This window comes from Biomphalaria glabrata, chromosome 7 (genome assembly GCF_947242115.1).
Source record: "Biomphalaria glabrata chromosome 7, xgBioGlab47.1, whole genome shotgun sequence".
NCBI lineage: Eukaryota > Metazoa > Mollusca > Gastropoda > Planorbidae > Biomphalaria > Biomphalaria glabrata.
The window spans coordinates 28,266,620-28,292,987 of record NC_074717.1 but is presented as its reverse complement, the minus strand read 5'-3'; the positions used below and the strand labels follow the sequence as shown (position 1 = coordinate 28,292,987).

Here is a 26,368-nt window from a genome sequence, read left to right as displayed (position 1 = left end):
GGAAATCGCTTGACCAAGAGACAAAGAGGGCAGAATGGAAATGGACCCAACTGAGGGGAATGGCCCTGAACAGAGTCCGATGGCGAAGTCGTGTTGCGGCCCTATGCTCCACTGGGACTTAAAAAGGATTAAGTCAATAAGCCAATATGTGGCCTGTGTGGCTTAAGAATATCTTGAGTTGAGACGATTTGGCTTGAGATAGAACAACTATCACTAAAACGTTTAGAAAAACAAAATCGACCATGTTGCTCTCGGTCAAGTGGTAGTAAACCTTAATTGACGTAAGTAGCTACTATTAAAAATGTTGGAGCCTCGGTAACTTAGTCTATGTACCAAACTTCTATAATCATTGGAGATCCATACGTCTACTAGTATACCAACAAACTGCCTATATAGAGTATATTTGGCACTGTGAAGTTCAAACAGCCGTTTAAAAGAAGATTTCCAATATGCATGTGTCCTACGTTTTGAAACGACTCCATTTTCTATACATAAGAATTCCCTCAACTACTTGTATAGTCCAGTGATGCCCAACCTAATTCGTCCAGCGGGCCATTTTAATTTCCGACACTCATAACACGGGCCACACGAACGAAAAGGTACAAAAAAAAAAAAGAAATGAAATTGACCTGAATTTATTTTATTACAAATCCGTGGAGCTAAATCTAATACATTAATTTGAGATATTTGAAGTTGTTTTATTCCCGCGGGGATGTTCTACGCTCTGTGACGACTTTTTGGCGGGCCGGATTGAACCACGTCACGAGTCTGATATGGCCCGAGGGCCGTATTTTGAGCATCACTGGTATTGTCCATCTGGTTTTGTGATGTGACTTACCACTGATAATATTCTACTATTTGCTAGTAATGAATAATGGCCCAGGTTGTTTTAACTAAATTTTAAAAGATGGAAGCTTCTAGTGACCTCTTTGTTTAGAAGCTTCCAACAACTTAATTTCCTGATTGACGACTTGCTGTCAATGATTAATTAATATAAAAGAATATAAGCCCCCACACACACATATACACAAGCAAATACACTTACGAAGCACACACACACACATACAAAACGGGCACGCACCAAATATAAACAAACGTGTATTCACACACACACACACATTTGTTAAACCCATTGAGAAAAGAATTCAAAAGAAAATTGAAAATGACGTCACAGAAGGGCTCTAAGTGTGTATTTATTTAAAACTTTGACGTCATACAAAGAGAGAATTTTTTTTTTACCTTCTCACTATTTTCCCCTGTAAATTTTTCAAGTGTGAAAGAACAGAACTATTTGTTGACAATACAATCGACTTTGACTTGCTTTGGCAATGAGGGATTGAAAAAATGATCTTTTTACATGAAGCTATTTTTCTTACATTTATTGCTGTTTCCAAAATAAAATCTTTTTATCTATCTATCTATCTATCTATCTATCTATCTATCTATCTATCTATCTATCTATCTATCTATCTATCTATCTATCTATCTATCTATTTATTTCTATCTATATATTTTTTCTATCTATCTATCTATCTATCTATCTATCTATCTATCTATCTATCTATCTATCTATCTATCTATCTATCTATCTATCTATATCTATTTTTTCTATCTATCTATCTATCTATCTATCTATCTATCTATCTATCTATCTATCTATCTATCTATCTATCTATCTATCTATCTATCTATCTATCTATCTATCTATCTATATCTATTTTTTTCTATCTATCTATCTATCTATCTATCTATCTATCTATCTATCTATCTATCTATCTATCTATCTATCTATCTATCTATCTATCTATCTATCTGTCTGTCTATCTATCACACATCCATCCGGAAGTTTATTGAACAAAAACTCTCTATAACAAACTCTGCTTGACAGACCAGCGGTCAATAGCATGGAGTCTATCATCATCAAGAAATCAACTCATCCATGTTGTTAGACACTACAGATGATATAGAGTGTTGTAGTTGCAAATCTTTAAAGTGTTTTGAAATTTCACTAGCTTCATTAAAATTTCTGTCCACGTAAACTTTCTCACCTTATCCACCTTCCCCCCCCCTCTCTCTCTCTCTCTCTCTCTCTCTCTCTTTGCCCTCTCTCTTGACCTAATATTTGAAACATCTACCGTCATTCTGAGATATTTTTACCTATCTGTTTGGCTAATGTATTTTTTCTCCTGACATAGCCCCCACTACAGAATTCCCGGCAGATAATCTCTCAACCTTATCATTTATTTATTTTTATTTCATGTTCATGGCTGAAATGTCTAGTTGCGTTAGTTGGATTGATCTTGGTTGTTTTTTTTTTGTTTTTTTTAAAGAATTCAAACCACTTAGCATAAAGTTGAAAGGTCCAGAAATTGAAAACGTGGTATCGGATAGTTCCATATTTCAGTTCGACTAGCTAGTCTATGGGAGAGAACTGAGTCTAACCGAGACTAATCGACATAGAAGGCCTCAACATTGATATTCGACGTCAGAACCTGTAGGCAGTGGAGACCAGTAGCTTGTTGTCACGTCGTACACACCTGTGGCGTGGCTAAGAGCTATTGGTCTAAACTGCCTACAGGTTGCGACATTGTATGTCAGTGTTCAGGCCTTCTATTAGTCTCGGCTTAACATCACTGAACTCCCGGCTACGCCCATGCTAGTACTGTCCCTTGTCCATTGACACAGTGCACTGCCATGCAGCATGTGAAATTGCTTGTGCTACATAACATTAACTCTTTCACTCCGCCAATACAGTTACAACTATATATATATATATATATAAAATTTTAACTTTAAAAACGTAGGCTAATGAAATACCCAGACAGACAACGATTATAAAATTACAAACTACACATTTGATTTCAATAGCTTGAACAAATACTTTGGAGTATTTTTAACGAGTGGCATTTGAGCCTTAGATAAATAACAAATACAAGCCACTAATTATTTGTTAAGAACCATAGACGTCACTGAAACTCGTCCGACATTATACACATACTTTTCTTCTTATAGATCGTCTTCAAATTATAAGCTAAACAAAGATAAGAAAGTCGCTAATTAGAATTTTTTTGTACAATACCTCTATTCAAGTCAAAACTTCATGGAGGGTGGGTGAACGTTGATCTAAAAAATGGCTTAAAGGATTTTTTAAACAGAAATTTAACTGTTGAGACATTTGGTTGAGAAAAGAATTACTAGCTCATTGACCGCACGGGGAAAACTCTAGTTTGATCGTTATAATTTTTCAAAGTAAAAAAAATACATTTATTTTGGCTAGAGGGCAAGAAAATACTTGAATTGAACAAACTAAACGTTTTCGGGTAGTTCCCCATGTAGGCATTATCCATTAGGCATTATCCATTAGGCATTATCCAATAGGCATTATCCATTAGGCATTATCCAACATTTTTAAATAATCAGATATTATTTATTTTCTGTTTAGTGCCCCCATCAGGTTAAAAGCCGCTTATCTTTGTGAATTCTGTCTGTTGGTCGGTCTGTCCGTCACGTTTAGATAACAAAATGAAACACTAATAGCTATTGAAAATCTGATTTAACCTTTAGTGTTCCTTCTGAAACATCTCAATAGTGTTAAGTATCTATAATAGATTGCACCGGATGTTTCTGTGAAAAACAAATCAATGCCAACGAATGTTTGTTTGCTCTTCTAATTTATATTACATTTAATTTCGGTGCTCAAACGTTGCAAAAACACATGATCAATTTTATGTTTTTCCGTTGTTTTTTTAAAAGTAAATAGCATATTAATGCTAAACGAAAATCTCTTGACTGACTTATATTTCATTAACTATAAATTTGTTCCGGATATTGTTTTATAAAAAATAAATGATGTCAATTGATTATTTGAAATCTCATAATAGACTTATATTCTTGGACAATACGTCACTATAGTTTAATTATCGATATCAAATTGTTCTGTATTTTCAACTTAAACAGATTTATATCAAATGACTTTTTCATAAAAAAATATCGACAAAATGTTGTTCAGGATTTTAAAATAAGAAAGTAATTTACTAGAAACGATTATTGAAAATCACTTTTGAGACTTATTTTACATTTAATTTTTTATTCGGTAAAAAAATGTTCCGGATTTTGTTTTGAAAAAGAAATCGACCTACATTACTTTAATTTTCTTACAAATCGTCGTCAAAGTTGTCCCGAATTTTATATGAAAAATCTACTAACGCCGAATAACTGTTTGAAATCCTTCTTCTAATAAATAGAACAAATAATTTTCTTCTCATTTACAAAAATCGGTTGTTTCGGATTTTTATGAAAAACTCTTTAACTCTATTTATGTCAAATCGAACTTCTGTCTTACAATACATTTGATTTTCTTGCCAAAATGTTTACAAAATCTAATTATCGTTAATATTATGTTCCAATTGTTAAGGAAATCAACTTCCTAACACCAAATTATGGTATAAAAATCTCTCCACAAGGCTTTGGTACATCTAATATTCATAGGAGACCATCCCAAAAAATCTAATTAACGATATTTGATTCATCTGGAATTCTCTTTTTCTCCCACTATATATATATATTATATATATATTGTCACGACCCGATTCCCCCCTTTCGTCACTACCTCATTTGACTATACATGTACCAGTAGTATTACATTGGTTCTTTTCTTCTAGTGATGATTCTCACTCTTGGTGCGTGTAATTACTTTGTCTGCATAATTATTAAAGTACTTTGAATTTATATAAATTAAACTAATGACAACAATGTCACAACATAAATGACCACATAATGAATACTCATAAAGTCAAACTCTCTAATTAAAACTAATATTTAATATTCTAAATAGGGCACCGACGGCCACATTAAAATCAAGAGCCAAGATCGCGAGCCAGCCTCTGCGACTTCACCAGAAAACGCCTAGCACACGACACACGCCCCTGCTAACACTACTTGGCGCTGTGACCCGACTGCCCCAAAACTCTACTCTATATAGGCTGAGACCCTGACCCACGCCTAAACTAACGCTACTAAATCGTCCGTGTCTGTCCGAACCTACGGGTATCGAGCGCCCTACAAGCTATACATCTAATTGTCACACTATTCTACCCTTTATCTGTCACACTATTCTACCCTTTGTCTGTCACACTATTCTACCCTTTGTCTGTCACACTATTCTACCCTTTGTCTGTCACACTATTCTACCCTTTGTCTGTCACACTATTCTACCCTTTGGCCGGCATACTATTCTACCCTTTGTCTGTCACACTATTCTACCCTTTGTCTCTTGACTCAATCGTTTCAAGAACTAATCAACCAAGCTTGATAAACTCATAATATTTCAATATATGGCGGCGACTTGCTCCCTATGTCTGTATGTGTCGTTCATCAGAAAACGCCTAACAAACGACACATGCCACTGCTAACACTACATGGTGCTGTGACCCGACTGCCCCAAAACTCTACTCTCTATAGGCTGAGACCCTAACCCACGTCTAAACTAACGCTACTAAATCGTCCGTGTCTGTCCCGTCCTACGGGTATCGAGTCGCCCTACAAGCTATATATAAATATCCGGAACAATCTATTATAAATACTAAAAACTGTTGGGAAATTAAAGGTTAATAAAATTTTCAAAAGCTTTTAGTCTTTTTTTTAATATTAACTTGACGGACAGACTGACAAAATGCAAAAAAAAAAAAAAAAAATGCGGATCTAATTTATATCTATCTATCTATATCTATATCTATCTATCTATCTATCTATCTATCTATCTATCTATCTATCTATCTATCTATCTATCTATCTATCTATCTATCTATCTATCTATCTATCTATCTATCTATCTATCTATCTATCTATCTATCTATCTATCTATATCTATCTATCTATCTATCTATCTATCTATCTATCTATCTATCTATCTATCTATCTATCTATCTATCTATATATATATATATATATATATATATATATATATATATATATACACACATCTTTAAATGAAATGCTATTAGAAATCGATGCACCAATGTCTATGAACCCTTAACAGCTTGCTCGTATTAATAAAGACAATTTTTAGTCTAACTAGGCATAGTGTGATATAGTGGATTTATCCCTTTGACGTCATATGGATTTATTCTTTAAATGAAATGATATGTTTATTAAACCTCGTCATCTTTCTCGAATAAATAAAAAAGACATAATAGCTAGATTTAGATTTAATCAAGATTTTTTACTCAGATCTAGATTTTTTACACTACATCTAGATTTTTACACTACATCTAGATTTTTTTTACATTAGATCTATATATTTTTACACTAGATTTAGGTTTTAAACTAGATCTAGATTTATATTCTAATTAAAATTATTGTAGATTCTAGATCTTGAATTTCTAGGTCTAGTTTAGAATGATATAAAATAAATCAAGATCTAGAATTTCAATGTCTAGACTTAAAGTGTCTAGTTCAATATTGTAATGTTATAAATACTAAAACTAATCTACTATTTTTAAATTTAATGTTGTATTCAGTCTATTGACAGATTATCTATGCTTTTTTTTTATACACTAATCTTATCTAAATTACATCTAATTTATTCCAAATTAATATTTTAGAAGTAGATCTAGTAGGTATAGATCTTAAGAGTGTTAAATCAAAAGTTTAGTTTAGGTAGATCTACATCTCTATTCTAGTTCCATTTAAATGAAAATCTCAATAGCTCTGTTGGTAACTTTGCTGGGACATCGAGTAGACTTTTTTTTTTCAATTACAAATCAGTTCCAAAAGATTATCTAAAATCGCTCGTCTGACATATTGTACATATCCGGTAGTTGTCATGCCGTAATGTGTAATAATTCCCTTTATCAATAAAATTAATAGGCAATTAGTTTGTTATTAAGTTTACACCAATGCCTGGTCATGCGGTTTGCACGCTGTACGGATTATCTCGACGTCGTCCAGCGAGAGGTTTATGACAAGTAAGTAAATTATCTTTAACTTTGAAGGAACATCCGAAACATGTAAAACATTTTACATAAAAAAAACATTTTTTTTTTACATCGCCAAATGAAACTTTGAAACATTATTACTTTTGACAATCAAAACAAAATCATGTTTTGAATATTCCTTGCGATCCGACAGGGATACGACGAGGGCCTAGTTAATGTGATAAGTCTCATAGTGAAAACTATTTAGATTTTTGTCTTTGCTGAATGTTTCTGTTTCCATGGCGTGGACACATTTTCAAAATTCAATCTTATCTTCTTCTTATATAATACAGACGTTACTTCAAAAAAGAAGATGATTACGTCCTACGCGTCATGCATTTAGTCATGCATATTAACCAATGACTTAAATTCTGCCAAGTCACTGGTTTTCCTGGCTAGCTCAGGCAACCCATTCCATGCTCTAATAGCACTAGGGAAGAAGGAGTATTTGTACAAATTTGTCCTAGCATATGGGACGAGCAATGTGTCTTTATCTTTGTGTCTTTCAGAGTATTTTATTAAATTCTGTTTTTGTATTTGAAGATTTTGGTTCAGTGTTTTATGTATAACTGCTACTTTACTTTTGAGTCTTCTGTCCTGAAGGCTTTCTAAATTTAGTGATTTTACTAAAGGTGTTACTCTAGTCCAGTGATGCACAAAATACTGCCCGCGGGCCAGATCCGGCCCGAGACGTGCTTCCATCCGGCCCGCCGAAAGGTCGGCACAAAATACAGAAAATCCTCCTCCATAAAAAAAATGTTTAAAATGTATTTTTACCTACGTCATGGCCCTCACTTTCATTTCTAACAGATTGCTACCAAGGCCTTTAAAATGTGTGCGCTTATGAAATAGGACTCAGAATATAGAACCTACCAGGAAAAGTGAACGGATCTTTACTTTTTGTGGGACATGATACCATGCGAGCCAAAATTTTTGTTTTATACGGAAAGTGGGGCTGTTATACAAAAACTAAACATAAATAGAACTTGCACCATTTTCTGACGCGTAAGAAGATGTTTAATTAAGTTTTTGTATCTTTTCGATCATGTGGCCCGCGACACTAGTGTTGGAAATTAAAATGGCCCGCAGATTGAATTAGGTTGGGCATCACTGCTCTAGTCAAATGTGAATATTAGTTTGTTATGAATCTCACTTCTCTATTTTGTGTCTGTTCCAGTTTCTTAATGTTTTCTTGAGTTGAGGGGTCCCAAAAGGAGGATGCATATTCTATTATTGGCCTAACCAAGGTTAAATAACATTTTAGTTTTATGTTCTTATTTGATTTATAGAAATTTCTTTTAATAAATCCTAATGCTTTGTTTGATTTTTTAATAGTTTCATCAATATGTGGATTCCATGACAGTTTTTCATGTATTATAACACATAGGTATTTAGCGTTTTTAGTCTGTGTTACTAGTTTGCCATGAATAAGATAAGTGGAATTAATTTGTTTTAGTTTTTTTGTTACTCTTAACAACTGATATTCTTCTGGGTGGAAAGACATGCTCCAATTTGATTCCCATTTCTGTAATTCATCTAATTCTCTTTGTAAAATATCTGTGTCTTATGTTGTTTTTATTGTTCTATATATTATGCAATCGTCTGCAAATAATCTGACTTTTGTTCCTGAACTAATGCAATTTGGTAAATCATTTATGTAAATTAAAAATAGTAGTGCACCCAAGACTGTTCCTTGAGGTACACCTGAGTTTACTGTTATCGGTGTTGATTTAGAGCCATTTATTATTACAGTTTGTTCTCTCCCTATCAGAAAATCTTTAAACCACTGATGCAGTGGACCATTAATGCCGAAATATTTTAATTTTTTAAGCAAACTATGGTGGTGAACTTTGTCAAAAGCCTTAGAAAAATCTAGTAAGATAGCATCTATTTGTTCACTATTATCTAAACCTTTTGAAAAATCATCAATTAGTCCTATTAGTTGTGTTTCACATGATCTATTTTTTCTAAAGCCCTGTTGGTATGGTGTGAGGACATTATGTTTGTCTAGGTCAGTGGTCTTCAACGGGGGCGATATCGCCCCCTAGGGGGCGTTTTCGAGATTTTGGGGGGCGCTGAGAGCCAAAGGGGCGGTAGGGGGGCGCTGGGCACAAAATGGGTCGGTAAGGGGGCGCTGGGCATAAAGGCGGAAAGAAGAAACTTAAGGTGCTCTGAAACAAAACAAATTTAAAAATTCTTCAACATTAAAGCTGGGAAACTAAATATAGACAAAGTATAGTTAATTTGTTTCTAATTTAAGAACAGAAACAGCGTTAGAAATTGAGTTCGGGAATCCCATATTCTATTTTTTAATTCTTACTCTTTTGTTATGATCGGAGAGTATCTATTGTCCTTGAATCTTTCTATAAACGTTTAAGATTTGATCAACAAAGTAGGTAATACGCCTTTTAGGTTATAGTTTATTTTATCTACATATGTTAATATATTGATAAGTAAAAGTTAATTGCAAAAAACATTAAAGGTTACATTTAATAGAATAATTTAACTTTTTTAAAAACAAAAAACATTGATAAAATATTGTTACGAAAACTCACTGGTATGTCATGTAATATTTCCTTGAGATTTAGTGAATTGCCACTAGAAAAATAGTAAGTTCTACTTTGATGGCATTTTCAGATGAGGTTATGAAACCAAGTCGGCTTCACGAACATATAGCGATATCCAAAAATAAGTTAAGAATATTCATGAACAATTATAAAAATCTACAATTAAAACAATATTAAAAACAAAAAACGGCAAAGCAGGATATGTTTTAATGGCTTTTTAGAAAAATGCATAGTTTTTAAAAAATTCTTATGATATTGTTGAAAAATTGATTAAAACTAAATTTATTTTAAAACATATGTAACACAAAAAGACTTTTTTTCTGTTAGAATTGAAATATTATTTCAAAATTGTCTAGTTATGTAGCTTATGAGGACATATAGGAAACCATCAGTGGTTGGACGCTACAATGACTTCATAGGTAATATAGAATAAAGAACAAATCTATTCCCTATTCACATTGTGAGTTATGATACACAAGAAAAGTTTAGCCCGCAATTTCATTTCTATTTGAATCTAATTATAAAACTGTAAATAAAATACAAGCCCATGCCGAAAATAAGCGCATCTTTCAACAGTTTTATGAAACAAATGATAAAAAGGTGTTAGACTCTTGTAAAATGAAGTTCGCTGGATTTCGAAAGGGGTTTGTTAATTGTTATGGCTCGTTTTTTTAAGCTCTTAAATAATTTTTTTTTTTTGAGAAACGGGAAGATTCAACAGTTGGCGATGACTTAAAGCTGGCTAACACAAATGAATGAAACGAACCTCCGACTGCTAGGAAAGATATTGACTTTTATTGATAATATCATTTTCTCTTTTATCGAGATATTAAATCTATTTTAAAGAGTTTTACAATCTCACATAATTTGTTTGTTAACAAATGAATTACTGCCCAAGGACACCGATATCTATGCAATTCCCATAACAATGCTCTATGAAGAAATTAAGATTCGCTTCTAAAATTTAGAAAAAAAATATATAAATGACAATTATTAAACATCTGTTACTGACGTTCAAATTGAGTTGCATGAAAAAATAAATTTACAAAACTATGTCTTCAGTAAAAAGAATGTAAACATAGGAGGCACACAGTGGCGTAGCTAGGGTGGGAGTAAGGGAAAATTGAAAATCACCCGGGCCCCAATTTAAGGGAGGGGCCAAATTAGTGCTTTTTTTAATTAATTAAATTAAATATTACGCAAAATGCAGCGGCCCCCAAAGATGTCAAGCCCCCTGACCCCAAACGACGGAAAGTCCTAGCTACGTCCCTGGAGGCACAACAGGTATGTGGCTGCATTGAAATGTTTCAGTAAAATTCCAAAACTGTGGTCGAAATTGGAATTATGTTTTAGCTTTTCAGTAAACATACATGGTTAACCTAGATTTAGTGCATAACAAACTTAATGAATAAGCAAAGAAATAGACAGGATGTAGCGACTAGAGGAGACCTTCGCCTTGCTTTGGCTAAATTAAAGCTGGAAATTTCTAATATTGTCAGACCGCAGGGGACACAAGGTTCCCATTAGCTTAATTTCATGTTGTAGTGAATTCTGCAATAATAATATTTATATTAAAATATAAAACTAAATATTTACAATTAAACCTAAAAACAGTAGGCCCTAATATTCAAAAATTTAAACGGAGACTTTTCTTAGGATTTGAAAGAAAGTCTTTACAATTAATTTTTGTGTGTAATCACTGCAAATTATTTGACAAAATTTTTGCATAATGGTAATATTGGCTGTTATTGCCTTTAATTCCGAAGATTACGGCTGAGTCCACTGTTCCACATAACTACGCAAAACCAACTGCGACCTACATATTTTCCCGAATTTTTATGCAGACAAAGCCGTTGTATGCTGGCTTTTCTTTGAGTATCAAATGTTTGTCCCGCAGTTTTTGTAAGAGCTCTCGAACTGTTTCTCTCAGAGGCTATCTGCTGCCAGAGAATGCTGCCAGTTACTTTCCTCTATGCCAGTGAGAGCGAAATGGCGCCTGAATGCCTGAATAAATCTTTATAGCGCTCACGGGGTAGGGGGGCACCTCTGCAACTCAGTCCTCCTTAAAGCTCGTCAGACATAGGCCAAGGAGTTTACAACAATCGCCTTTGGCATGCGGTCGTCTCCCAAGCGGGATAAGTGTTATTGACAGCATACAAATTAATAGATAGATGATATTTTGTTAAAATTTGCCTTCTCACGCTTCTTTATAACTGTTTTTCTTAGAGGGGGGCGCTGGCGGATTTTTTTAAAGAAAAGATTCGAAAAGGGGGCGGTAGGCCAAAAAAGGTTGAAGACCCCTGGTCTAGGTGGTTTATGATATTGCTACATATTATGAGTTCTAGGATTTTACATGTGATGCTGGTGATACTGGTCTGTAGTTTCCTGGGTCAGATTTTTCTCCTTTTTTAAATAGGGTGTTGACATTAGCTTCTTTCCAGTCCTTTGGTACTCTGCCCTGGTTAAGCGAAGCCTGAAAGAGTATTTTGAACACTGGGGCTAGCTCATTGCTTAGTGCTTAGTTTCAGGATGTAGCCAAGTTTCTGTTCCTGCAATTATGTCTGGTTTCTCACATTCTAATAAAATTTCTAAGTCTGCTGTTTTGTTCCTAATGCTTTGAAAATTTATTACTAAGGTTTTAAGGTATTTTGGTATTACTTCTTTAGTAGGTTTGTTTAGTGAGGCTGTTGTATTAATTTTAGTAGATTTAGGTTTAACAGGAGTGGATCTGGCTAGTGGTCTGTGAGTTTGGTTTGGGATGGTGTTTATGATGTTGTATGGGTTAGAAGTGTCCGCATCAAAGGAATCAAACAGTCCTGATGTAAACTGAGGTAACCCACACGGTACACAGTGCCATGATGTGTCTTTGATGCTTAAGGCATAATACAGAGGTGTATTCATATGGAGACATGATGCATGGTACCATTCATCGCAGGTGTCACATTGAATGGCTTTCTGTTTCATGGTGCATACTTTTTTGCAGATGTTGCATCTATCTTTAGATAGAGTAGAGTATGGGTAGAAAAGTCCATGCAGAGAAAATGGAGAGAACTTAATTCTTAATATAAAAAAAGTTTGAAAAATTTATTTTCTCTAAGTTAGTACTCTCACGTTTCCTTTGATGTATTTCATACTAATCTATTGTCTTGTTAGTTATTCATGTTCATTTGTTTTCTATAAGAACACAAGTTTTTTTTTTTTCGGCGACAAGTATTGACAGTTATTTTAGAGCCTTGGACGATGTTGCGGCTGTCTTGAGCTAGCAATGTCCTTGACATGTCATGTGTGTAACTTAGCGCATCTTTTCTACATCATTTTTGTTCGTATACTTCTGACATCAACACGATTGGTGACATGTAACATTTGTAGCTTAATGAAATGAGAGTGTCGAAGAAACGAAAATTGGATGTTGAAACTTCCAGGACAAGTGGCTGATCTTTATTAAATCTAAATTAACAAGCCAACGTATTTGATTTGTACAGAGAACAAAGAACGTAACATAAAAAGGCATTCTAAAACAAATCATTACAAAAATATGGAGACACTGTTGGATTGAGCCGCCAAGAAAAGAGTCTCTAAGTTATGACTAGAGTTGAACGAGTGACGAAAGTATTTACCAAGAAGTCAAGAAAATAAGTCGCGGCTGTAATGGAGGCTACAGAGTTGATCACATTTTAAGACGAGAAATGAAGCATAAAAAAGTGCGTGCTAGTAGTGATAGAATAATTAAAATCGTCCTGAAAACAAAAGTTGAAGCTGTGCCGCCTTTCTGGCTTGACAACTGCAAAACGGATGGACGATGTTGGTGAAAATCTCCAATCAAAACTAAATGACCAACAGATTGTGAAAAATTACTAATGCCACTAAAGAGTGACACCAACTGGAACTGATTGACTTACAAAGCCAGACTTCCCTGCTTGAGAAATTTCGAACAATACAGACAATAGATTTCTATTTCCGAAAACAATTGCTGGGTATGATCACAATGTTTACAAGAACTTAATTTAGTAGAAAAACTTTTCAGTAATAGACACCTAAAACCCTTGTTACGTAATTGACTTATGGGTGTAAGTAGATCTACTGCATCCACGGGATTGTAATAAAACTATCTAAAATGGTTTAGTCTCTATTTCATTTTTCTGTTTCTTTTCATTAATGTGGCCCACGACTCGAGTGTCGGGAATTAAAATGGCCCGCAGGCTGTATAAGGTTGGGCATTACTCATCTAAACGATTTAATATTCAACCAAAGTTTCAATGTACAACAAAACATAAAGTCTAATTAAGCGTTATTTTCAACTTTTTTTAAAGCTATATATTCCAATAATATATATCAAGATGTCAGCTCGCTTGTAATCACGAGCCTTTCAAAATGTTTCGAATTCCATAACACTATATCTCGGTCTGTTCTAAAGCTTAGAGGAGGGATGAGCTATCCACTCTGAGGTGGGACGGAGCCTCCACATGTATTGTAGGACTGGGATGCTGACGTTTAATTTCCTTTTATTTATCACGTAATGATAGTCTTATGCTATTATTTATGACGGGAGAGACGAAAGAAGGGCGGTAACCCGAAGACACCAAGAGAAGATAACGCAGGTAACAAGACAAATATCTAATACAAAAATATCTTTTCACTTCTCGGATGCAGTAAGTAGTGGGAGGCAGGGAAGCAAAAGTATATAAAACAAAATTAGGACATTTCTTGAGCTGTGTGAAATGATTAAACACACAATAGCCTCAATACTTCAGACATGCACTCTTTTGTTCAAATTCAGATGCTGTATACTGTATAAAATGATGATTTAAAGATGGCGGTGACCTGCAGGGTTCGAGTTCTTGGTATTGAAAGGACATTCTAGAGCACGACCAGACAACCATCCACTGACAGACAGACAAATAGATAGATAGATAGATAGATAGATAGATAGATAGATAGACAGACAGACCGACAGACAGACAGACAGACAGACTGACAAACAGACAGACTGACTGACTGACTGACAGACAGACTGACAGACAGACAGACAGATAGATAGAGAGATAGATAGATAGATAGAGAGAGAGAGAGAGAGAGAGATAGAGAGATAAATAGATAAATAGATAAATAGATAAATAGATAGATAGATAGATAGATAGATAGATAGATAGATAAATAGATAGATAGATAGATAGATAGATAGATAGATAGATAGATAGATAGATAGATAGATAGATAGATAGATAGATAGATAGATAGATAGATAGATAGATAGAGAGATAAATAGATAGATAGAGAGATAGAGAGATAGATAGATAAATAGATAGATAGATAGATAGATAGATAGATAGATAGATAGATAGATAGAGAGATAGATAGATAGATAGATAGATAGATAGATAGATAGATAGATAGATAGATAGATAGATAGATAGATAAATAGATAGATAGATAGATAGATAGATAGATAGATAGATAGATAGATAGATAGATAGATAGATAGATAGATAGATAGATAAATAGATAGATAGATAGATAGATAGATAGATAGATAGATAGATAGATAGATAGATAGATAGATAGATAGATAGATAGATAAATGGATAAATTACATTAGATTAGATTGAAATAATTTTCATTTTCCCCTCATTAACTTTTCATTCCTAGGCAAACAATGATCTGAACAAAAATAATTGGTTAGAGAAGAAAATTAATTGTTTAAACAAAACATGGTAACAGCTACACGCCCACGTGGTTGTAGGCTAAAAATAACTATGTGGTACAAATTCCAATTTGATCCCCTTTTTTTATTAACCGATAACTATTTTCCCTTGTCTGCCACCCAGCCACCACACATCCGCACACACACACAACTACATACAAACGAGAAGCTCTGAAGTTTATAGACTATTATCTGGCAACCTTTCATTCATTGAGACCAATCTCTATCCGTCGTGTGCATGGCACCAAGTCTTGCAGAGACTCCTCAAAACATACTAGAAAAACAGTGTGTTTGTGTGGACTGCAGTGCACAGAATGCTGGAGATTAAACTGTCAGGAACCATCTCAAGATTAGACTTGAAGTACCACTAGAGGCGGGGCTCATCGTTAACCTGAGATACCTCAGCATCAGATAGACAGGCGCCTGGGTAGAGTACCACACCAAGGCACTGAGTAGAATGAAAATGAAGGATCAGAAGGACTGCCGATTTGAACGGCGCTAAGTCTTGTGTAATAGTTTAGAACTCATGAGAGTGATTTAAACATTCAGAAATCATAAATCATGAGAGTGATTTCTGTATTCAGAAGAAATGTCTATGAATGAACTTACATTGATATATTTGTAACATATTTCTGTTAGAAGAGGAAGACAGAGGAAGCGATGGCAAGACAACATCAAAGAATGGACAGGCCTGTCATCGTAAGAAATTATACCCAATGCAAAGGGCAGAGAGGAATGGAGAAAGACAGTTGACAGATCTTGTGTGGTGCCCCAAACGGTTCAACAGACTAAGGAATAGGTGAAGGTGATATGTAATTCGAATAAATTATTCTAACGATTCTACACTTCAAGTTGAAATGTTTATTTCACAAACTTATTAAAAAGCGAAACATTTTTTTTATATAGTCAACCTGTCTTTCTTTTCTCAAGCACATTTTATATAGGTCAGTGAAAGATTTTTTATTATCTTATCACTATCTCGTATTTTCCATGACCTTCAACCTTACCACAAGGATGCTGCAACTGATCTTGCTAAGAACACAAATATTGAATTCAAAGCTCGAGGGGCCCAACGTTTCGTCGTCTGCTTATTGCTTCTCCTTTGTTTTCCTCAAACTCTTTGAAAGTCTCCGAAAGGAACAGCTGGGATAGGACTTCACCTACAAAAAAAAAAAAAAAAGAAAGGTCTCTCTTTCGTCTCGCTACCACCTCCAATGTTAAGAGGGGAATCCTGGACGACCTCACCGCCATGCTGATGTGTTTCAATGCGATGCCTGCTTGTACGATTGTTGAACCAACGTGACCTGCGAATGTTTTCCTAGAGGCTATAGTACAACAAGTTTAGCGGTTTAAACAAATACTGACGTCACAACTCCTGGATCATTTTACCGTAGGTCTGAACGTCAAGTGATGTCATTTTTCTTAAAGTTCTGAATGGCCTGAAGAATTCCGTTGCACGACCTACATTTCAAAATAGGTGATGAACTAGAAAAATCGTTTCCTAAAGATTCTCTGTATTTTAACTGTTAATTTTTGACGCAATTCTCATATGATAATTCAAAGTTAGATGACAGACAACTTAACTAATGTGGCATGTCGATTTATCTTAAACTGGAGTTTAATCCATTTAACAAATGATTCAACCCGATATGTGGCGCACCCAATATCCAGAAAATATAATCAAGATCACAGACCTATATATTATATATATATATATATATATAAAATATGGCTTGTCTTCGAGTCCGAAGATTAATGTGAGTGCAGTATTTCCTGTGGCTGCGCAGCCCCAGCTGTGACCTACATAATTTGCCACACCCAGGGCAAGCATAACCATTGTCCGCATGTGGTCGATTTAGATTTTCTTTTCGCCGTCTGCGTTTGTCTGCGCGAGCCAATTATCACTTTAAAAATACTCTGCGCAGGCTGGAGGCAATGCAGTAATTAGTGACTAGTCCCAATCGAGTCGATAAAAGGATATATATATATATAAATATATATATGCTGAGCTTGTGGAAGGAGTCAGACCCAAGGGCCGCCCAAGACTAACATATAGAGATGTCTGCAAGCGAGACATGAGAGCCACAGGCATCAGCGAAAGTATGTGGGAAAACATAGCCAAAGACCAGAGTGCATGGAGACAGACTATGCGTGCTGGGACAACCCTTGCTGCGAACAAAAGAATCCTTAATCAAGAGGGGAAAAAGAAAAGCTGTCCTGTCCGCTAGCCCTGAATCAGAGGCATACACATGTATGAATTGTGGCAAAGTCTGCCGTTCTAGAATTGGCTTGACTAGCCCCAGATTCTGCCCCGTCTCAAGATTAAGCTAAAACCAGTGACTCACTTGGGCGCATCCATTGCCTTTCGAGACAAAAGGAGCCATATATATATATATATATATATATATATATATATATATATATATATATATATATATATATACAGTGGCGTAGCTAGCCATGTGCGGGTGGTGCTGGCCGCAAGTGATGTGGGGCATCAAACTGAGCACAACATTCCTCAGTAAAAACTGCACACATTGTACATAGAGTCTACATGAACAAACATTAACTACTGTATTTGATTAAAAAATTTATTTATTTTGCCACTCTGTTAATAATATGGGCGCTCATAAAGCTAGCTTAGATGGAGAAATTGTCTTCTCTGGTTAAAATGGTTGACGGCAGGAATCAAAGGGTTGTAAAAGAAAAAAATCTGATAATGAAAAGAATCTTGGATATCATTCCTTTTCTCTCAAAGCAGAATCTGGTCATCAATGGGCATAACGAACGAGTTAAAGAAGAATTGTAAAGACAAAATCTCTTAAGTAGGCTGATTGTTAGTTGCTGTGAAGTCTTAATTTTCTCACCTATTTTGGATTCTTGGCCCTTGAATTAACTGAAATAAACGACGGGTAAGTCTACCTTCAAAAACAATGATCGTCAATTAGAGACTGAACACTTAAATGAACAACATTAAAAACATCGATAACTACTAGATGGAAGGGCAAAGCTGAAGCCATTATCACTGTCAACAAAAGTATGTGCTCTGATCAGAGGATTAGTGGAGAACATCAAAGACGTATTAACTACAATCAGTGGCGTAGCATGGGTACCCGTGGGCCCGGGTTCAAGAACATTTTGGTGCCCCCCCCTCCTCCCTTCCTAATAATAACTTAGCGTGTGACTAAAAAAATCGAGGTCTGATTAAATTGGTACATTTACTAAAAGACATTACGATGCAAATATTGTACCGCTTTTATTAAAGTTGTATTGTCATCAAGTTTGACTCAGGTCTCAGTACGTTACAGTGTCTAAAAAGTCCATTTCTGAACAGAATGAAATGACTTCAAGGTGTTTCAAATGGACAAACAAATGTCTTAGGAGTTCTTTTTTTTCCATTTTACATATTCACATTGCGAAAACAATTCAAGCTGTAAAGCTTTTAAACATTAATGAAAACTAGTTTCTGTGTCCATTTGTTTTTTAAATGTATGAACTAAAATTACATTCTCTGACAAGCTAAATAACAAAGACAGAAACCAGTTGCATCTATTTCTAAAACTTTGTCAGTTTGTCGTCTAATAGAAAGAACAGCAAGTGAAGCCAACCTGCTTTTTGTCATATGAACAAGATTTATAGGGCAGATGAGACTGTCATCTGTTTGTTGGCCAACAGTTAGAGAGCAGGGTGTCATGTGTCCAGCACGACCAACTGTTTTTACTTTCCAAAGCGCTTAACCACTCAGACACCTCGCCCCCCCTTTTTGTCATAGAACTTCTGAAATAATTTTTTGATCATTCGCGACTACGACACAAACCGCTCTGCTGATAATATATAAAAACTGACGCGGATTGGATCTACTTGAGTATTTGTATTTTCACTATAACTGCATTAATATTGCGCTCCCAGCGCTCCCCCAGACCTGCTTGCTGGCAAGGGCGGGAAGTCTACAATTTTTCCCACTAACTCCAGGAAGAACATATTCTAGGGTACAATATACTTCTTCTGAAAGAATGAAGGATCAGAATGTAATAAAGATTACTTATGTATACACACACATATATATACCACCCCGAAAAAAATCCTAGCTACGCCCATGATATATATATATATGTCTGTGATCAGGATTAAATGTCTTAATAAAGCTTTGAAACAGCAACAAACAAACCAACAACAAATCCTTCCTACACGTACTACCTTGTTTGTTTCCCTCTGCTACTACTTAGTGTACAAACAAACAAACGGGTGAGTTACCTCACTTGATTGTTGGATTGTACAGTTTAAAATGTAAGTTTTCTTACAACAGCTCATGTTTCTTTGAAACAGATTCACCGTCTCACCAAGTTCGTGAGGTTGATGTTGTTGCCAACTTGCATTCAACTGATTCAAATTGACGAAGATGTGTTTGGCTGCTATTTGAAATAAGAGCTTTAGCACTACATGTCTTCATTTTTTTTATTATTTTCACAAGATTGTTAAATTATAATAACATCATACATATATAAAATTTATAAATTGTAATGATGAAAATATTTTTTTTTTTACATTTATAAGTTTGATATTCTTCTTCTTCTTCTTGAAACTGTCAGGTAGAGTTGAGCCTTCGACTCTTGGAACTCTAGACCAGCAAAAGTGAACAAGAGCTCCCTCTCACACGCCATATTATTATTATGTAGATATACAAAGCTGGCACATCATTGTCTTCATGCTTTGCTTATGAGTTGTCGAATGTTGCCTTGCACCTGCGTGATTGTTTGACTATGTTGGGGCCTTGACCTGCGTGATTGTATGACTATGTTGGGGCCTTGACCTGCGTGATTGTTTGACTATGTTGGGGCCTTGAACTGCGTAATTGTATGACTATGTTGGGGCCTTGAACTGCGTGATTGTATGACTATGTTGGGGCCTTGACCTGCGTGATGAACCATGCAGTACTGAGATATATAGCAGTGATTGTTGGGTGTATTTCCTAATATAAACTTTGTTTAAACAAATTTTTTTGGGGCTTTTTTTTCCCCTATTGCATTCATGTATTACACACTTTATATTTTTAAACTGCCTTAAAATGCATTTGTATAAAAAAAATGGTATTTGAATTCGGACATGTTTTTTTTTTAAATTGAATCGGTGTTCCGAAAAATTGTAGGGGTCATGAAACTGTTCAGCTTTAAATGGAGACCGCTCTGTCATAACCATTCAATTGTTTCTATACTCTCGAGTTTATGACATGCACACACACACACACACACACACATACAGATCTTGAGCACGGCGTCATCCCTCAACAACATGGAAGACTTTTAGCCATTTGATCACAAATTAAAACATCCCAGCTCTGACCCGTCAACCAACGTAAAAAAAAAATCCTCCCATTGGCCGATTCAAATCTATCCCGTCGTCCAACGAGCTTGTAGGACCATTAACGTCACTGACACGTGCCCAGAGAAGATTGCGTTCATACACTTGGCTTAGTCTAGCTTGAAGACGCTTTCTTTATGCGCACCGCCATACCACTTCCGGTGAAGGCTGTTATACTTCCGGTGGTCAAGAAGTCTGTCTCCGGTGTTTGTAAGAGTTTGCCCCCCCCCCCCACCTCCCTTTTTTTAGGGCCTTTATTTTTATTTATTTAATTAATTTATTTTACTTCGTAAACAAAAAAAAAATCGAAGGTGGGGAGTGGGGCAGGGGAGGGGAGATGGTTATTAATAGTCACGTAATTGTATAAACACCACCGATTGACCTAACTAAGAAATAGAACGAAGCTAAACAAAAAAAACAAAAAACAAGTGTTTGTGTGTGTTTGTGTGTGATTAACTTTTGACCACAGACTATCTGTACTTCGGAATGTTTTGGTGTATATAACAGAATAGTCTCAGAATCACTAACCATTGCCTATATAAAAACTTTAGTGGTACAATGTAATTTTTTTTTTTAAATGTAGAAACACTTCATATCGTATTAGTTCAGTATTTTGGTAAACTAGGTCAATATATACTTTCATTTGTAACAAACCTTTCTGAAATTTTGAAGCTAACAATTATTTGTAAATCTTTATATCTCCATTTATACAAAGAAAAAAACAACAACAATTTTATGTAATTCTTTCGTTGGATTTTCTATAGCGCCTTTACTTTTTACTTTACTTTTTGTGACAGATGGACATGACATAAACAATAGCGGCTTGTATCTACGGATGTCACCAAAGCTATCAATTTCGGACTTCAACATATTTTTTTTTTAACTTTGAATGAATGATAATTTGGCCAATGGGAGTGAACTTATTTCTCCTGGTTCAAATGTGTCCTCTATCCTCCTTCTTAACCACTTGTCAAAGATTCGCTTCCCCCTCCCCCCCCCCTTTTTTTGTCTTCTCTCACCCCTACGCGTTCACCTTCCCATGAGACATGTGAGCGTTGTGGAAAGAAACGTTTGTGGACTGTGGACTTACTGGACACGATGGAGCTAGATGCCAAAAAATGAGATTTGCATGTGGAAGATTTGTTTCTTTATATAACTCATGATAATCTGTCCGTAACATGAATACAGAATTTCTCAATAACCATAAGGTATTTCGTATGTTACTTTTGTTGTTATTACTTTTTTTCCTTGTTTTTTTTTTGTGGGAGGGGGGTGTTGTGGAAGCTTTATGTTTTTGATCATTTATTTTTTGTATTGAAATCTTGTAACAAGGTAATTTTTCATGTCATTAAATTCATTTAAATTCATATCAGAGATTATTTTTCCTTAAATTTACATTTATTTAAATAAAATAATAATCTATACATGAAATTTACAAAATTACCAAATTGTAAAACAAATATTTGTAACTAACAATTAATCTTAGCTTTTACTCCGGACTAATGTGCATCGCACGGAGATAGGCTCCTGTGTTTCATTTCTTTCAAATGGTCGTTTTAGCTATTCAATCCTTTTTTTTTTTTTGGTTTCAGTAATTTACATTTTTTTATTTTCTTCTTCAATCTGTCGTAATTCATTACCAATACATTGAACGTTTGTCTTATCGCCACCCCCATTCCTATAGTATTTATATAACACTGCGTCTTCCATGCTTCTCTTACTAAGACCAATGCACATGGCGTAGCAACCATGACGCAAAGGGGTTCATTGCACCCGAGCCCAAACGGAGTTATGTAAGGGAATGTGTTGACTATAAGAGTTAAAATGCATCATATCATTACATTATTTTAATTAATTAAATCATGTTCATTGTTCTTAAATAAATCTTATTACTGAAGCACGTACTAGATTAAAGGAATGTAATTCTTAAATTGTCAGTACAGCTTTTAATTTAAATCTAACGTGTTAGATTTTGTATTTAATAATAATAATTATAATAACTACTTGTAAGCCTACTCATTGTGAAAATGTTCATATGATATATAATATATGCTTTTGTTTTGGTACAAGTGTTATTTATTTCTTTATTATTACAACGCATATTGACTAGTTGAAATATTTAAATTAATTGTATGACTTAACAGTAGATTTGAAGTTTGTTCTAATGCAAGTCCTGTGCAGATTGTACACATGCACTTTCAGTATGATTAACTGTACATCAAATTTAAAGTAAATATACACGAATCACTCACCCATAGACACTGTCTTCCAATATGTTTGAAGTAACAACAATTAGTGCATGGGGTCCAATCTTGAGATCACAATCGACTTTCTACTCAGTTGGTTGAACATTAATTTCTTTACAAAGGTACTTTAAAAACCATCGTCTCCTAACTAGACGAAGCTGATGTAAAACAGGAGAATAGCGCTGTGAAAGTCCAGCAGTTCCTATACCTGAGACGACCATTAGACATTCAGAATTTTTGAAGATGTTACATGATTGACCAATGACATTGGCCCTTCAAATGATCTGCATTGACCTAGTTTAGTTTAGAGATTATGTTAGTTTTGTAAATAAATACATTGTGCATTGTTTTTAGCGACAGTAAAAGTAGTGACGTAGTCAGACAGATGAATGGCTTGCAGGATACGGGTACACCCGGGTACGCTGTTCTACCTCATCGTGGCACCCGGGTGGAAACGACCATTAGAGGAAGTGGTTAGGCTAAATGAATGGCGAAACAATACTCCCGTGGGGGTGTCCTCGGGTAGGCGAGAGCTCACCCATTGCACGGAGCGGAGTTGAAAGAGAGCCCTCACGACCCTGTCAATAATCCATGCGCCGTTCCTCAAAGGACCGTTATACTAATGGCGAGTCCTCCACGGTTAGCTTGGTACAACATAGGAAAATGGCGGAGGTTCCCGGTGTACTCGGCCTTCGGCCGTGTCTAGCCCATGCGTCAGGGGCCAGATGCATCGGAAACAGCAATGCTTTACAGACAGAACTGTTGTTCACACAGGCTTTTTTTTTACTGTTTGACGCTCAAACAGGTTTTTTTTTCAAACTTAGAGCTCGAAGAGCCTTCGGCTCAACTCTTAGACCAGTGGTTCCCAAACTTTTTCGTCTCATAGACCCCATGCCATGTTTTCTAGTTTTCGGTAGACCCCCTGCTTAACTTGCAAATTTTCGCAATTTCATCAACATTTTTTTAAAACTAATTTCTAACTGTAGTGAGTTGAAGAGTGAAAAAGTAATTTAAAGCTACATAGGCCCTATTACATATTGAAAGCTACATATTACATATTTAAAAGCTACATATTACATATTTAAAAGCTACACAAAGGGCCGCCGCGAGGGTTGTGGCTGCCTGCGTGCGAAATAAAAAATGCCGCCCTCTCCCCCACCCCTTTTTATTTTTTCTCTAAAAAACAAGTCCAGTAAGACTGAGCTGGACGCTGTTCCAAAAGTGGCCTTTGATTTAAATCCATTTTTTGTAGACCTTTCCATTTTTTCCTTGCATATTTGCACCGCTGTTGTATCCCTCAAGTACAACTATGAGCCATGCCATAGGAACAATTTTGAATATACGTGCCTACAGAAATCTGAATTGTTGTAATTAACAGTCAAAACTGATCTCGTTATATGACTACTCGCTTATGCTGCTGTATTTGCGACCATTATAATTGATGAGCTGCGGCAGGTATATTAAGATGAATAGCGTAAATGATCATGATCTATATACAATTTCTCGATAACTTTGACTGCTCACAGTGTTACATGGTCTGGACGTGGGTATGTTCACGTATTTGTTATTGTAAGTTAAAGCACGATAACAAATAAAAGCTTGAAATACAAAAGCCAGCAGAACTATCTCAACGTTCGTAAACTTTCATAATAATTATCACGATTGTATTTTGGAGAGATGTGCATTGTATCCACAATCATCTGACATACACTGATTAAGAGTTAGGGTTAGGGCTATTTATCCAACAAATGAAGCAACTCAGCACTGAATATTTTTCATGAGTTTAATACAAAGTAAATAATCTAAAGTACAAGTCACTTAAACAATGACTTGAAATAAAACATAGTAAGGCAATGTTTCTCGCATTCATGGGTGGCGACTCTCTAGATAACTACATTTTTGTTCGAGCCCCATTTAGAAGCTGGTGCACAGAGGAGCGGTGTAGGCTTGCAGAGTTAAGTCTGTGAGTTTTTTAAAAAAAAAAGAAACTTAGTCACAACTTTTAGGTTTTATTTTTCATTTCGCCTTCTTTAATTGAACACTGTGTATAGAAATGATAGAAACCAAATTAACGTCTTGTTTACATCATTTGTAAGCCTTGTAAAAAGTTCCCCCTGAAGGAAGAACCAAAGATACGGCAGGTTTCCACTCAAGTCGGCGACGGTCTGAACATTTTTTTTTGTTGGACAGCTCCAAAGCTTTAAGAAATTGTTCTCTTTTACCCAGGAACAGGCATACCTTGTGTACTGTCTGGCGTTGAACTTTATTTTCATTGACATGTATTCTCTCATTAGGCACAGTAGGGCACATTTTCGGTTCCGTCCCACTGTAAAAAAGGGGGGGGGGCAACTTCGCATTCCTGAGCCCGGGCCCACGGGTATCCAGCTACGCCACTGCCAAAGCACTATGGCCTAATCTCTTTTGGGAACATGTTAGGGAGAGAGTGTGAGAGAAGCCTTTGCCTTGAACTAACAGCCAAGTTGAGTCTCTTAGTATCCGTCGGGATTTGAACCTGAGCTCATCAGGTATTCAAGCAACTTAACACATCAACTAAACCCACAGCTCATGCAAAAAAAAGATGTTTGAAATAATAAATTTCATAAGCCCTTCGAAAACAATATTTTTTACAAATACGCAAGAAACCATTTAGTGCGGATGGCTGCCTGGTGTGTGGTATGCGCTCTGGACTGTCGTTTCGATGGTCTCTGGTTCGAATCCTGTACACCGCCATCCCCAGTCGTCCTGCGGGAGATTTGGGCTAAGATTTAATAATGTTTAGTTGCAAAGGGGCATCTGAAACATTTAAAACTAATGATACATCGTCTGGGCCAGTGCGATGACTAGACTAATTGAGATTAACACTATAAAAAAAAAAGTCTTACTTTCTTTTGTCTTTCTCCACATTCTAATCTTACTTTCTTTTGTCTTTCTCCACATTCTAATCTTACTTTCTTTTGTCTTTCTCCACATTCTAATCTTACTTTCTTTGGACTTTCTCCACAGTCTAATCTTACTTTCTTTTGTCTTTCTTCACTTATTCTAATCTTACTTTCTTTTGTCTTTCTAGACATACTAATCTTACTTTCTTTTGACTTTCTTCACTTATTCTAATCTTACTTTCTTTTGACTTTCTCCACATTCTAATCTTACTTTCTTTTGACTTTCTCCACATTCTAATTTTACTTTCTTTTGACTTTCTTCACCCATTCTAATCTTACTTTCTTTTGACTTTCTCCACATTCTAATCTTACTTTCTTTTGACTTTCTTCACCCATTCTAATCTTACTTTCTTTTGACTTTCTTCACATTCTAATCTTACTTTCTTTTGACTTTCTCTCCTCCATTCTTGTACTTTTTCTTTTTTTTCTCCTTTCTCTTGTTCTTCCATGCGCAGCTCATTGGAAAAGTTTGATAAGACTTACAGGTACAACGGTTATAGTCTTCACCAGACTTGTCCATGGATCATGCTCCAGGGTAATTGAGCTCCAATAGTCTTTGATCATAAGGTATGAAGAACAAGGC

General features: G+C 35.4%; 1 protein-coding gene across 2 annotated transcripts in view; it reads left to right on the top strand.

The window, feature by feature from the left end:
* LOC106058532 (sodium-dependent noradrenaline transporter-like) overlaps positions 1–26,368 on the top strand; it is a 131,311-nt gene that overhangs the window by 46,718 nt on the left and 58,225 nt on the right. The window contains exon 1 of one of the 2 annotated variants that reach the window (XM_056035029.1): positions 21,657–21,808. The exons of the other annotated variant lie outside the window; for it this stretch is intronic. Coding sequence (XP_055891004.1) covers positions 21,779–21,808 — 30 coding nt within the window. The 5' untranslated portion in view covers positions 21,657–21,778. Of the gene's footprint in view, positions 1–21,656; positions 21,809–26,368 lie in introns of those variants that run through there. 2 annotated transcript variants of the gene reach the window in all.